This window comes from Nannospalax galili, unplaced genomic scaffold (genome assembly GCF_000622305.1).
Source record: "Nannospalax galili isolate Female #2095 unplaced genomic scaffold, S.galili_v1.0 scaffold686, whole genome shotgun sequence".
Taxonomy (NCBI): Eukaryota; Metazoa; Chordata; class Mammalia; order Rodentia; family Spalacidae; genus Nannospalax; species Nannospalax galili.
In genome coordinates this window covers 1,741,494-1,754,608 of record NW_008355472.1, presented here as the reverse complement: position 1 = coordinate 1,754,608, position 13,115 = coordinate 1,741,494, and the positions used below count along the sequence as shown (strand labels likewise).

At 51.2% G+C, this 13,115-nt stretch overlaps 1 protein-coding gene across 2 annotated transcripts in view; it reads right to left on the bottom strand.

The window, feature by feature from the left end:
- Pde2a (phosphodiesterase 2A) overlaps window positions 1-11,821 on the bottom strand; it is a 95,487-nt gene extending 83,666 nt beyond the window's left edge. Inside the window, exon 1 of one of the 2 annotated variants that reach the window (XM_008852738.3) lies at window positions 11,529-11,821. Coding sequence is in view for 1 of the 2 variants with exons in the window: in XM_008852736.2 (XP_008850958.1) it covers window positions 11,529-11,599 (71 nt within the window). In the remaining variant the exon portion in view is untranslated. The remainder of the gene's footprint in view (window positions 1-11,528) is intronic. The other variant, XM_008852736.2, reaches the window with a different exon arrangement.
- Between the last annotated feature and the right edge of the window lie 1,294 nt (window positions 11,822-13,115).

Below are 13,115 nucleotides of genomic sequence, written 5' to 3'. Positions count from 1 at the left end.
GAAAGGGAAGAAGGGAGGAGGCCTTAATTGGGGAGTAGTAGAGCATATCTGATATGGAAGGGGGGATACTGCGAGTTAAAGGTTTAAGCTAGGATTGAAGCGGGGGAATGGGCAAGATGAGGAGGTGGGATGTAGATTAACCAAAACTAAGGATGTATGAAAGAGTCTTATGGAAACCCACTACTTTGTGAGCTAAGTAAAATACACATTTTTTAAAGGAATAGAGGTACCTTGCATGGATGAATGACATTCCTCCCAGAAAACTTGGGTTACTAAACTAAAATCTCAGTGCCAGGCATAGGATACCTCCCTAGGAGTTATGTGGAAGCATGAATGTGGAAGGGGCTTACAAGACCCCACCCCTATCTGAGGAACTATTGATAGTTAATGGCTGGCTACTGAGGGAGAGTCATTTTTCTTTGAGGGTGTGGTCACTGGTAGGTTGCCCATGCACCAGTAGATGACCTCACATCCATTCTCATTCAGGCAGCATGAAATGGACTCAATGGGTTATTTCTTTTGAAAAAAAAAAAAAAGGACATGAAGTTGGAAGGGGAGGTATTGGAGTCCATAGGGAGTTGGAGGGGCAACTTGGGGCATTGTATACATGTATGAAATTATCGAAGAAGTCTATCAAGACTTGAGTAAAGAGCAGGGAGCATCATGGCAGAGGATGGCTGTGATGAGAACCATGAGTTCAACTGCCCAGAGGTGAGAGACACTGCACACATGGGAACCATGGTGATGTGATCTCATTGTTGGCAGTGATGCGTCCATGCCAAGCATGAGTGCTTTCCTGGGGAGCTCCATGCATCAGCTGAATCCCACCCATGCTTCTTGTCTGAGTCAGTGACCCTGTGCAGGATGCCTGGGTGTTTCTAGTCATTCTGTGCCTCAGATACAGCCTGTCTGTGGCTTGGTACACACTGATAACTGTCATGTGCATGGTGGCCTCTCCATGGCTGTGTGCTGTGGACTGCTTTGCATGGGGAGTTCTGCATCTTTTGAGTTTGTTTCTCTCTGAATGCCCTATTAGTGTTTGTGTCCCTAGGTCTGGATTGTTTGGGTCTCAGTGCACTGAGTGTATGTTTGTGGCCAGGACATTTAGTCCCTCAGATCAGACAGCTGGGACTGAAAGCAGAGGCTAGTCAGGGGGTGCTGGAGCATGGACCCAGCTGTCCACAGTAGCACCTAATGATTGTCAAGCACTGTGTGGGACAAAAGTTGGCTCCAGGATGCTAATTATCACTGATAATGAGTCAGGGCTCAAGGCCCCATGGAGGCTGAAAGTGGATCCCCAGTGGAGCATGCCACATGGATGAGCAGGCTGGTCCAGAGCCCCTAATCCCTCAGCACCATGAGGGGACTGCCCTTGCTGACTCATCTCCCAAGAAGGCCCAACACCAGGGCTCTGGACAGCAAGGAGGATGGAGACCTCGGGCCAGAAGAAAGCTCAAGGGAGGATTTGATATGAACTTGGCATTGCGGGGCTCACAAGTGTGATCAAGAGATGAGGAGCAGTGACCCAGCTTTGCTTTCAGGGTGAAAGTTGGGGGGGTGGCCTAGCTATAAAATTGATGGGTACCCCAAGAGTGAGCAGTGCAGGCAGCATGAGGATAGGACAGCAGGGAGGGCTGTCCCTGGAGGGCGTGAGCATCAGTGGGTAGACACACCGGAACAAGAGCCATAGCACAGGCATGGGAGCCAGGGGTGGGGCTGACATGGCCCCTCTGACCCAGGCAACTCACATATCATTGGCCACCCATAGAGGTACCTCTTGCCTTTCATCTGGGTTGTCACACCACCTCCTCTCTGCCCCACAATTTACCTAATCCTAAAGCTAACCTCAGCCTGACCCCACCGAAGCCCCCCTCTGCTTCCTGATGGGAGCTGGGCCTCTGAGTCATCCTCTCCACCACCAGGTCCTTCCCTGGAACCCTGCATTTGCCTTTTGATCCCTCTAAAGGGCCAAGGTCACCTCCAGCATCACTACTCAAGAAGTATCCTAGTGAACTATCCCAGCACTCACCCCAGAAGTGAGACTGCATACATCTGGGGATGCCTGTTGCTAACAGAGCAGGGCAAGGACCATCTAGTCCATCTGCATGGCCTGGGTAAGGAGCACAGGCAGAGGACACCAGGACATCACCAAAGATAGCTAGGATGCATGAGCAGGTGTAAGGAAGGACATTGTTCAGCAGCCCCAGAGCTGCACAGACAAGAGGAAGGGTAGGAAGCAGCTGCCACGATGACAGTGCCCCACTACATGCATATGGGTGCCTATGAAGCATCCACTAGACCTCAGTCAATGTGAGAGCAGATATCTGAAGGCCAGGCCAGGATTTAGCATTAACTCTGATATGAACCAGCTGTGAAACTGTGGGTGAGCCTGTACTCTCTTCCATCATTCATTTGTCCCCTCCAGATCCAAGTGCCACTCTTTCCTGCTGGCCTCTGTATACCCTGGAGGCTGGTTTCTAGTACCTGCTTCACCTCAGCTTCACACACACACACACACACACACACACACACACACACACACACACACTTCCAGGTGAGTTCTTCTAAAGCATATAGGGTGCTGACAGGAGAGCACCCCTCAGCAACTAACTCCTGTTGACAAGTAGGTAGCCATACTCCTGCTGGGAGCTCCTTCTCCAGGCCTCGGCTCTGGCTCTTGGGTCCAGTGCTCCTTCTCCAGGCCTCTCCACTGCTACTCTAGGCATGGCACCTCCTAACTCCTTCCACACTCAAGAAGCGCTCCCTCATTACACCCAGGGCTCCCTCATCACACCGCCTGCAGGGAACCAGCTTGAGTGGCATTTGTTTTGTTCCTCTCTACAAAATGGTGCCGGCTCCTTGAAGGCTATTGAGGTGATTAAACAAAGTAATTTCTAAGACTTCATAAAGGGCACTTTGGAAACATTCCTTCTCTGTGCAGGGTAGGCAGCACATGCCTGTAATCCCAGAATTCCAGGAGATGAAGACAGGAGGACCAAGAGTTCAAGGTCATTCCTGACTACATAGTGAGTTCCAGGCCACCCTGGGCTCGATGAGGCTCTGTCTCAATAAACCAAAACTAAAACTAAATATAAACTAAATTTAAGACCAAAGAAAAGGAAAAAAATTAAAATATTCTTTTTCAATGAATGTGGTGGTGCATATTTTTAATTCTTTAATCCCAGCATTCTCAATGCAGAGGCAGGTGGATCTCTGTGAGATCTAAGCCAGCCTGTTCTATGTAGCGAGTTTTAGGCCAGCCAGGGCTACATTGTAAGCCTCTATCACACACGCACACAAAAAATTATTTCTTATTATTTTTCTCCACTTGACCCCACTCAGAGTTTTAGGGTAATTCTGGATCCTCTGGAATGAGAAAGGATGTGCTACACCCACCTGCTCCTTACCTCTCCTACCCCTCCAGTCCCAGAAGCTTCTCCTGTGGCCCAGGCAGAGCCTACACCTGAGCCCCTCCCCCAGGACTGGCCTCCTTTCCTCCATCCCAGGCAGGACTCCCCTATGTCTGTCTGCTCCTTCCCTGCCAGTGCAAAACCACCTCCAAGTGTCAGGTCCTGCCTGGTTACCCCAACCCCTCCTGAATGTTCACATTCCTGCCTCCAACCCACAGGAAGACAAAATTCTCTGAGGTTCCACACCTCCCAGTGAATCTTTAGCAGCCATGGCTGAAAGATTACTTCAGAAAGTTTGCAATCACATTCTTTGCAGATGGAGCCCACTCCTCCTGAAGTCAAGAGGGGCAGCCCTTGTTCACAGCTATCCCAGGGACAGGAAGCTCAGTCTTCCTTCCCATGGACGCCTCTGCCCAAGGGCCAGTCCTGCATCCTGTGCCTGAACTGGGTCTGGCTGTCCTGATTCCCACATAGCCCAACACTGCCTTAACACCAAGAGCCCATGGAAAAATTATAGGGAAGCCTTGAATGTCAGAACAGTAGAAACCTAAAATAAAAGCACCACTCAAAGATGAGGCAATTGAGGCTTAGAGAGGAGGCCCTTCCCCTGCCCCCACCCACCCCTGAGCTCTTCTCACAGAGTCTCCCATATTCTGTGGAATGAGAGACTTCACAAGCCCCCAGAAGGCACTTCACAGCATGCAGAAAGCTCTGGTAGACGCTTCAAAGCCAGAGGCACAGAGGAATGGAGATGCCCAGGTGCAGGAGGGTGCAAGTACAGCCTTGGATCTCCTCAGGGTGCGCCAACTGCCTGAGGGGCTGAGGGAGAAAGGCCTTCCAACCAGGACACACCCTTCACTCCAGCCCTGCCTCTCACCCTGATCCTACTGGATGACTTTAATCACTGTTCCTCTCTCAACTTTAGTAGTAGCTTCTATACAGGAGTACTGGGTTGGGAGTCTCCAAAACTCTGAATGGGTACAGGTGTGGTCATTAGGAGTTCCTGGGGAGAATGGAACCTACACTCCCCTGCTATATCTGGTCACATCATCTCAATCAATGGCCAAGGATCCTGGCCACCCAGCATGAACCTGAACTTGAAGACACCCTATTTTACAAGGCCTTCACAGACTGGAGGGGGTGCCAGAGCCCCTGAGAGGAACCCAGCCCCTCATATGCATGAGCGGCATGACAGTCCCTGAAGTCCAAGTTCATGGCCATCTTGTCTCTACCTTCAGGCAGATGGGACCCCTAGAGAGAGGGTGACAAGAGGTCTTGCTGGGTCGGCAGCACAGGTATGTGACCTTCCACACACATGTATTCACAAGCACAGATACACATCCACAGTTTCACTAAAACATACAGCATTCTACACATGCATGTGCAAACACACACACACACACACACACCAATATCACTCTGCATCTCAGTATCAGACAAATTTCAAGCAAATCAGGATCCAGTAGAAACCTAGGCCTCCAGTGTAAAGTCATTCTAAGTTCATGCCCCAATCATAGCCTGTCCCAGAAGTATGAGGAGGAAATTTCTTATCCCTCCAGTAAGTATCTCCCTGCTATGTGAGATTTCGGCTATCCTTGACCTTCACTTTCCACTAAGCCTTTGCAATGGGGCTCAGAGGAAGTGGGAAGCACTGGGCTGCCCTCTCTCCACCATCTCTGCTGGCTCTTCAAAGAAGACCAAGGCTGGAATGGACTGTGTACAGCACACCCTGATGGATACATCCTGATGTGGCATTACAGCTCAGCTCCGTGGTACAGTAACCCCTTCCCAGTTTGGAGTAGATAGGAGCAGGGCAGAGAAGAAAGGCAGACGAGGAAAAGAAGAAGAGGAGGAGCAAAGTATTGAGCGCTCCAAGGACAGAGCTCAGAAGTCTCAGTCTGCCTTTAGTCTCTCCACTTCAATCCATTTGGCCAAGGCTTCAAGGTCAACCTTCCCAGAACTGCAGAGATGGTTCAGTGGTTAAGAGCACCTGCTGGTTCCAGTACTCATGGGCAGCTAATAACCACTTATCACTTCAGTTTGAGGGGTTCTAACTCCCTCTTCTGGCCCCTCAGGCACCACCTGAACACACATGCACATACTCACACATAGACACACACATACACAGAAATAAAATCTTTAAAAAATGAAAGAAAGTCCAACACTGATTAGGTTTGACCCTCACTCAAAACCTTGGGATGGAGAGAAGGTAGTCCTGGTGGACCACAGCCCCAAGTCCAAACTCTCAGCCTGAGATCAGGTCTCTAGGGGTTTGAGCTAAGTCCCTTCTTAGCCTTTGCCAGGGACACAGTTGCTCTTTGCCCCCAACTTGAATCATCCATATATTTCCTACTCTTCAAAGCCAGGTCTTTGCCATCTGGACCAACATCCCATGTGATGAGCAGGAGCCTTGGGGGCCTGAGGGCCCTGTGCTCCAGGTCTGGCCCCATCAAGGGACAAATAGGTCCCTTCTCAAATCTTCTGCTCCCTCATCCAGAAAACAGTGGCCTCTTGGGTTTCTAGAGAGGATTAAATAAGATCATAGCTGTAGAAACAGAACTCAGGTGGCTGTAAACTTCTGTGTGCATGTGCAAGGATGTCTCATTATGACTTAATCCTTTGATCCCTGCTCCTACCTCCATCTTCCAGTACAAGGCAAACTGGAAAGAAGCAGGAAAGGGGTCAAGGATGCTTCATCTCTAGGATCCCCCAGATCCTAGCTCCCACTAGGGTCCACAACCAGCCAGCCTCAGAAGCAGGGTGTGGATTTGGATGGAAGGCAGCTGAGCTATACTTACTACAAACTCACACCAGACTACAACTCCCAGAATGACTCACAGGCTGCCATGGGTGTGGTCATAGGTTTAACCCTTTCTTCATCAAGCTCTTTCTTCCACGGTACTCTCTGAGGGTTGGGGTAAGCCTAGGCAGGGGCAGCCCAACAAGGTGGTCATGTGTCCCTAAGACACCACTGTCTGCCCACAGAGTGTCTGTGCCTCTCACCATACCCACTGCCTCCTGCCTTTCCCACACAATGACAGTCTCTGGGCTCCTAGCTGTGGTCTAAAAGTGTAGGTGAGTGTGGGTGGTTCACAGTGGCAGCAGCTAGCATCTATGAGCAGTTGCTGCATGCCTGGTGCTAAGATATGCACTTCTAGATTCTTCATAATCATCCTGTGAAGACAGTAGGGTTATCTCCACTGTGGTCCTTGCTTGAGGTTCAGAGAGAAGTTTAGCAACTTTCCTAGGTCTTTGTGGCTCTAGAGTGATCTATACCTGTCTGTTACCTTCCTTGCCCTGTCTTCAAAATCTCTTCTAGACGCAGAGTAACAGTCAGAGGGAGATCCCAGAAGTCTCAAGGTTCACACCTCTCAGCAATACTGTTAGGCTGGTAGGAAGTCCTCCCAGATATCAGACACAAATCCCTCCTGCTGCACCAAGTTCTACTTGCTTCCTGTTTCCCAAAGAGGGCAATGAGAGAGTGACTTCAGGGACTTCACGAAGTGGGTCACATCACTAGGGACCTGGCCTTTCCCAGGGAGCGGGCAGCTGAACAATGGGAGATAAATGTGTGAAAATATCCTTGTTACTAAATATATCGACATCCCAAGAGAACTGGGGTGCTGACAGGGAGCCTGTGTTCCCTACCCTGCAGGCCACAGTCTTGTGGCTCAGACAAGCCAGGGCACTGGGAACAGCAGACAAGGCCATTGTGGCTGCCTAGGGCTGGGGCAGAGGGGGCGGGAGGCCAGCGTGAAAGCAGGTGATGTCTTGTTCTTCCAGCCCAAGCTGCCAAGTCCAACTAGCTGATTTACATATTGTTTTGCATTCATTTGCATGCTACTTTCTGCAAGGGCCTGTATTCTGCCTCACCCTCATTTCTAAGGTCTGTTTATTCACAGAACACCCCATTCTCAAACAGGGTGGAGCCCCTTGGCAGGTTCTGGACAAGACCACAGCTAGAGACCAAGAATGCTGCAAATTTACGAATGTGGCTACAGTGTCTGAGCTGTTAGGGATACTTTCATGGCTGAAAGTGCTTCCTATTGTCTAACCTCAATTCCCTGCTCCTCTCTCAGTGCTCCCCTCCCAGCATGCACTTCATACTTAGGCCACTCTAAGCTCTGCTAGCCCTGCCTCCAGGCCTTTACACATGGTGCACCCTCTTCTAGGAGCTGTCCTGCAATTCAGCTGGAAGTGACTCTTCTTCCTTCAGAGGTTGGCACCAGGGGTCCCTCTTCCAAATGTCATCCCTTGACCCTGGTACAGATAGGGAAGGCAGCTCCTACCCCACAAACCTTCCTGCCATGTTCATTGCTTCTGTCCATCTCCTTTCAGGGATGCCATGTCCAGCTGAACAGTAGCACCATAAATGGGGGCTCAGTGAATGATCTCACCTCCATCTTCAATCCTGTCTCCCTCTCCCTGACTCATTTCAGTCACCTGCAGGAGGGTTGAGGATGGGCAAAGGCTCTGCTTCCAATTCCTTTGCATCCTGGGACATCTTCATCAGCCCATTCACTCAGCCAGAAGATTCCACCGCCCTTCTGCGTTGGTGGGGAGTTCCTCCTGCTATCTATCCTCACTCCCTTTTCCACTCATGCCTGCTTCTTTACCACGGTTGCTGAAGGGGAGTCAGGGCCCGCCTCCCACTCAGTTCTGTGTGCAGTTGCAATAGAAGTTGCTTGTTTCCCTCACTCTGCCTGGGATGTGTCTACCCCTCCAAGGACAATGACCCGGGATGGAGAAAGGACATAAGGCTGAGCCAGGCAGCAAATAATGCATGTCCTGACCATGGGAATATGCAAGTCAAGGGCTGTACAAGAAGGAAGCAGTCCTACAAGGACGTCCTGACACCCGGGATGTCTTCTCCCACTTGGAGTCTGCACTGGCCTCAGAGCCCAGCCCTGTACCATGAACAAGGTTGGAAGTAAGACAGGCCACTCCTGCCATTGAGGAACTCCTTGGCTGGCTGAGTAGAGGACTCACATACAGGAGACATCACAAGGCCAAGTCTGAGCCATATTCTTGATACTGGACTGTGAAAGAATCAAGACTTGAGGGTGGGTCACAGGTTCGGAGGGAAAAAAAGCTATCTAGGAGGGGTTCCTGGACAGGGAGGTGGGGGGGAACATTCTATCAAAAAAAATTTCCCCAGCTTCACTTCCTGAGGAATGGCCCAAGACCCTTGGGCTGGCATTGGAGACTCCACAAGGGCACTTCAGTCCTCTGACTCTTCTCCATACCCTCTCTGGCCCCTGCCAACATAAGCTATTTTGGTTCCACAAACACACTGGGTCTTCCATATCCACCATCTGTATGTGCTGTTCCTGCTGCTCCAGGCCTGGGCAATCACGACCCATCTTTCAAGGCCTAGTCAATGTCTCTTCTTCAGAATCTTCCCCACAGAGCTCTGACACTGTGTGGTGTCAGCTCCCACCTCTGGACACTGGGCCACTATCCCCAATGACCAGGCCATGGGTACCAAGCAGGCACTAGGGAGTCTCTGATGAATGAATGAATGAATGAATGAACAAATGAGTCAGTGAAGGAACCATGCTGAGGGGGTGTATTTTTTGAGACCCACCAGCAGCATCCAAGGGAAAGCAGGCTTTGGCTTGACAGCAGTAGGGCTCAGAGTGAGACTCTAGTCCATTAAGACTGGAGAGGGGTACTGCTGGGAGCACTGCCCCCCCAACACCATTTGGCTAGATCCCAGCCAAGCCATCAGCAGTCTCTGGGGACAGGAGCTAGAGTAGGAAGCAGGAAGAGGCAGGAGCTGCTTGGTGGGCAGGGGGAGCTGGGGTCGGGGATGCAGAGAACAGAGAGGCAGTTAACCCTTAATGAGCTGACCCAGAGCTGCCAGCCAGGAGCTTCTGGTTGGGCCCAAAAGAGGCTGCCAGGCTGCTAAACAAGAGTTCTAGCCACAGCCTCTGGCCAGGGGAGGCTAGCAAGGCTACAGACAGTCCCCCTGGCTAGCAGGAGGTGGTTCTGTGATCTCTGCCCCTGTGCATCTCAGTTACGAACTCAATGAGGGTCTGACCCAGTACCTGAGTCCTCGCCTTCTTGCCTGATCCCCAAGACCTTTGTCCCCCTAACCCCTCATCACCCCAGTTCAAGCCTCTGTTACTGCAACACTCTCTTCTCTCCCTCTCTCATTTAGCTTCAGTCCCTGAAGATTCACTTCAGAAAGTCCTATTCTCACCTGCCCCTCAGCTGACTTGGCCCCAGACCTGGCCCTGACTCTCCCTTCCTGGCTTCAGCTCACCATCTCAGCTCAAACTCAATAGCGCCACCAAAGGAGGATTCTAAATCCAAATCTGACCATATCCTTCCCTTGCATAAAATGTCCACAGGCTCCCTGAGGCCCTCTGGACAAAGCCCAAGGGACCTGGAGTTCAAAGTTCTACAGCATGCAGCTCCTGCCTACCCCTGCTGCCACTTCCCACCACTCATCTATACAGCCTCCTCCTTCTTCCTCACATGCACCAATCCCACCCCAGGGCCTTTGCTTATGCTGTTCCCATATACGCCCCACCTGTTAGCTTGTGCTGTTCTTTACTGTTTCATTATTCTCAAGCTATTTTGTGTCTATGAAGCTTATGAGGCCCAAGAGGGCAGAGCCATTATTTCCAATTTCTTTCCTGCATCTCTCCACAGGGTATAGAATGAACTGTCCTGGGCTCACAGAGGTGGCCACATATTCAGCCACCTCCTCCCTCCCTGGGTAGGTCACAGTGTCCCAGCTGTGTCCTCAACCACCAAAGAAAAGAAACATCCCCCTTACACAAATGAATATACACATATGCACACTAGTCACACAAAAACCAAGATGCACACATATTCACACACCAGCCATATGATCACACACCCATGCCAGAACAATTATGTGAACACACATATCCACCTACACACAGAGAACAACACTGTTATTCAACCATTAATAACATACAAACACGAATGCACACGCAAGCAATCAAACCACATGCACAGTTAATCACCCTAACACAGTACACATATTAGGAGGAAGGACAATATGAAAACAACCCAACACATGCATACCTACGTACATACATACATACACACTGGCCTACACTCCCCCTCTGACATGGGCAGTAAACTCTTACAGCCACACAGTGGTGCTTACAAACACATGCAGGCTGCTTCAGATGTTACAACCCCCAGGAACCCCAGAACACTAAAGACCACTCCACCCCAAGACATTCCTTATACCCCACAAGTGCACGAACACACACCCTCACCTAGCCCGATAGGGGACTCCAATGACTTGGACAAATGCATGAGTGTGTGTACACACACACACACACACACACACACACACACACACACACAGACACACACACACACACAGACACACACACACACACAGACACACACACACACACAGACACACACACACACACAGACACACACACACACACAGACACACACACACACACACACACACACACACACACACACACACCATCACCTGCCTACACCTTGCCATCCCTCACAGCGCCTGCCTCCCCTACACATGTAGCCCTTGCATGTGGGTAAGCAGGAGGCTAGGGCTTCATGACTCTCAACTCTATCCTGGGACAGATGCTTTGAAGTAAAGTTGCATAAAGTGATGTCCTGAACCTTAATACCCCATTCTGTGGAAAGTATTGCCCCTGACTCTTACACAATCATACTCACAGTCTTTCTTGCACAATACACACACACACACACACACACCCTTAGCCAAGACTGTTTCTCTCCATGGTCCTGAACCATTCCACCTCCGTCACTAGAGCTCTTTCCAAGTCCCTTGCCAAACTCCTCCACTCCTTCCCCAGGGATGGTTCATCAACACCCCTCCCCCAGCCAGGAGCCCTTCTCTGGGACCCCAGCTTCGTTGCCTCATGGAAGGATGCCAGGCATTCCTCCTCTGCACAGAAGCCCCTTAACTAGGCTGCAGTCAGTCCCACAGCCAGGTCCCCAGAAACAGGATCAATCCTCCCACGTGGCTCAGCTCCATGTCAACCCTAGTTCCAGGAGGGACTCTGCCAGCCCCATCTGTAGCACCTTTCGCTGCCACTCACCCAGACCCCAGGCCCCCTTGTTAGTACTCACGGTTCAGCCGGTCGCGCTGCCGGGTACTGCTGGCTCCTGCAGAGGATGGAGTGGCCGCATGCCTGCCCCATCACTCCTCATCATCTGCCTCCCCAGCCAGACTAAGGTGGCACCTCTCCCTGTCCTCCCTGCCTTAAGTTCTGGATGGGGCACCCCCAGCAGGCAAAGGGACCAAGAGCAATGGCCCGTTCCTGACTCCACCTGGACTCAACACCCCGATCCAGCTCTGCTGCCGGGGCTGCTCTGCCTGCCTCTCAGACTGCCACTGCCTCTGCTGTTCGGCTGGCTCTGGGAGGAGGCTAGAGCAGGTCTGATAATGCAGAAGGGGGAGGGAGGAGGGAGGAGGAATAGGGAGAGGCCCAGACAGAGAGGGAGAGAGGGAGGGAGGAAAAAGACACAGAGGGAGAGACCGAGATACACAGGCAGAGACAGGGGAAATACATGAAGAAGGAGAGGAGAGAGGGAGCTGAGCCTCAGCGAGATCAAGATGGAAATAGAGACCAGAAAAGCATGCAAAAATGTGCACAGAAACAAAGCCAGGAGGGCTAGTATCTGGCAGAGGATTCTCTGAGGCCCCATCATAGAGTCCCACAGGGTGGGAACACTCCAATGCCCCCTGAATCTGAGAGGGCCATCCCCTCTGAGCATCCTTATTGTCTTTGTGTCATGTCCTAGGGCACATCCACACAGCAGACTTAGGTATTTTTTGACGGGCTTTTGGACACAGTCTTGTCACAGAGCTCACCACTGGTGACTCTGCTTACCCAGGCTACTGTGGAAGCTAATTTTAAGCTTCTAGGAGTTGTGAGTGCCCAGGCCACAGCCTGCCCCGGCCCCCTCCCCAGTAACCTTCAGTGTTCACAGGCTGAAGAAGGCCTGCTGCACTTATGCCTTATCCCCAAAGAAGATGCCTTAGCTTTCCCAGTAGAATGGGAATACTTAGCAAAGGGACAGGCAGGGAGTTGTCTCAGTAAGTTCCTACTGTGTGTAGGAGAGAAAATGCTACACCTTGGGGGGGACATGGGGGGTGTGGGGCGAGAGTTAAGTGGGTGGAGACCTGACACCATCACTAATTTACTCATTCATTTACAAACACCTATCACTGGCCAGGCCTATCAGCTATGGTTCCCTTACCTTAGAAGTACCTACCCTGACCCAACCAGGACTTGTTAACATTTCTGGAGGAGATTCTGAGCTGTGTCTTTAAAAGCAGAGGGAGAATCTGTTCCATGGAGGAGCTCCAGTGGCTCTCACCAGTGACCTCATCTCTCCAAGTTGTGAGAGTGCCACGCCCCCTCCCAGACTCCACGCAGAGAAGCCCCTGAGACTGAATGGAAACCTGAGCCAAGTTGAAGGGAATGGATGGACAGGCATGATCCAGCTTATACAGGCAGCCCATCCAGAGAGGTACAGATGCAGTGGTCTTATAGTCTGGGACATGTCAGGAGAGATGTGAGGGAGACTTTGCTTCTCTTTAGAGCCCCAAAGGTAAACCTGTAGATTTCTGAAAGCCCTGGGCAAAGTGCTTTCTCACTCAGAAGGAGCAAGGGCCAGGTTGGGTCTAAGCCAACTGAGCTAGACCAGAAC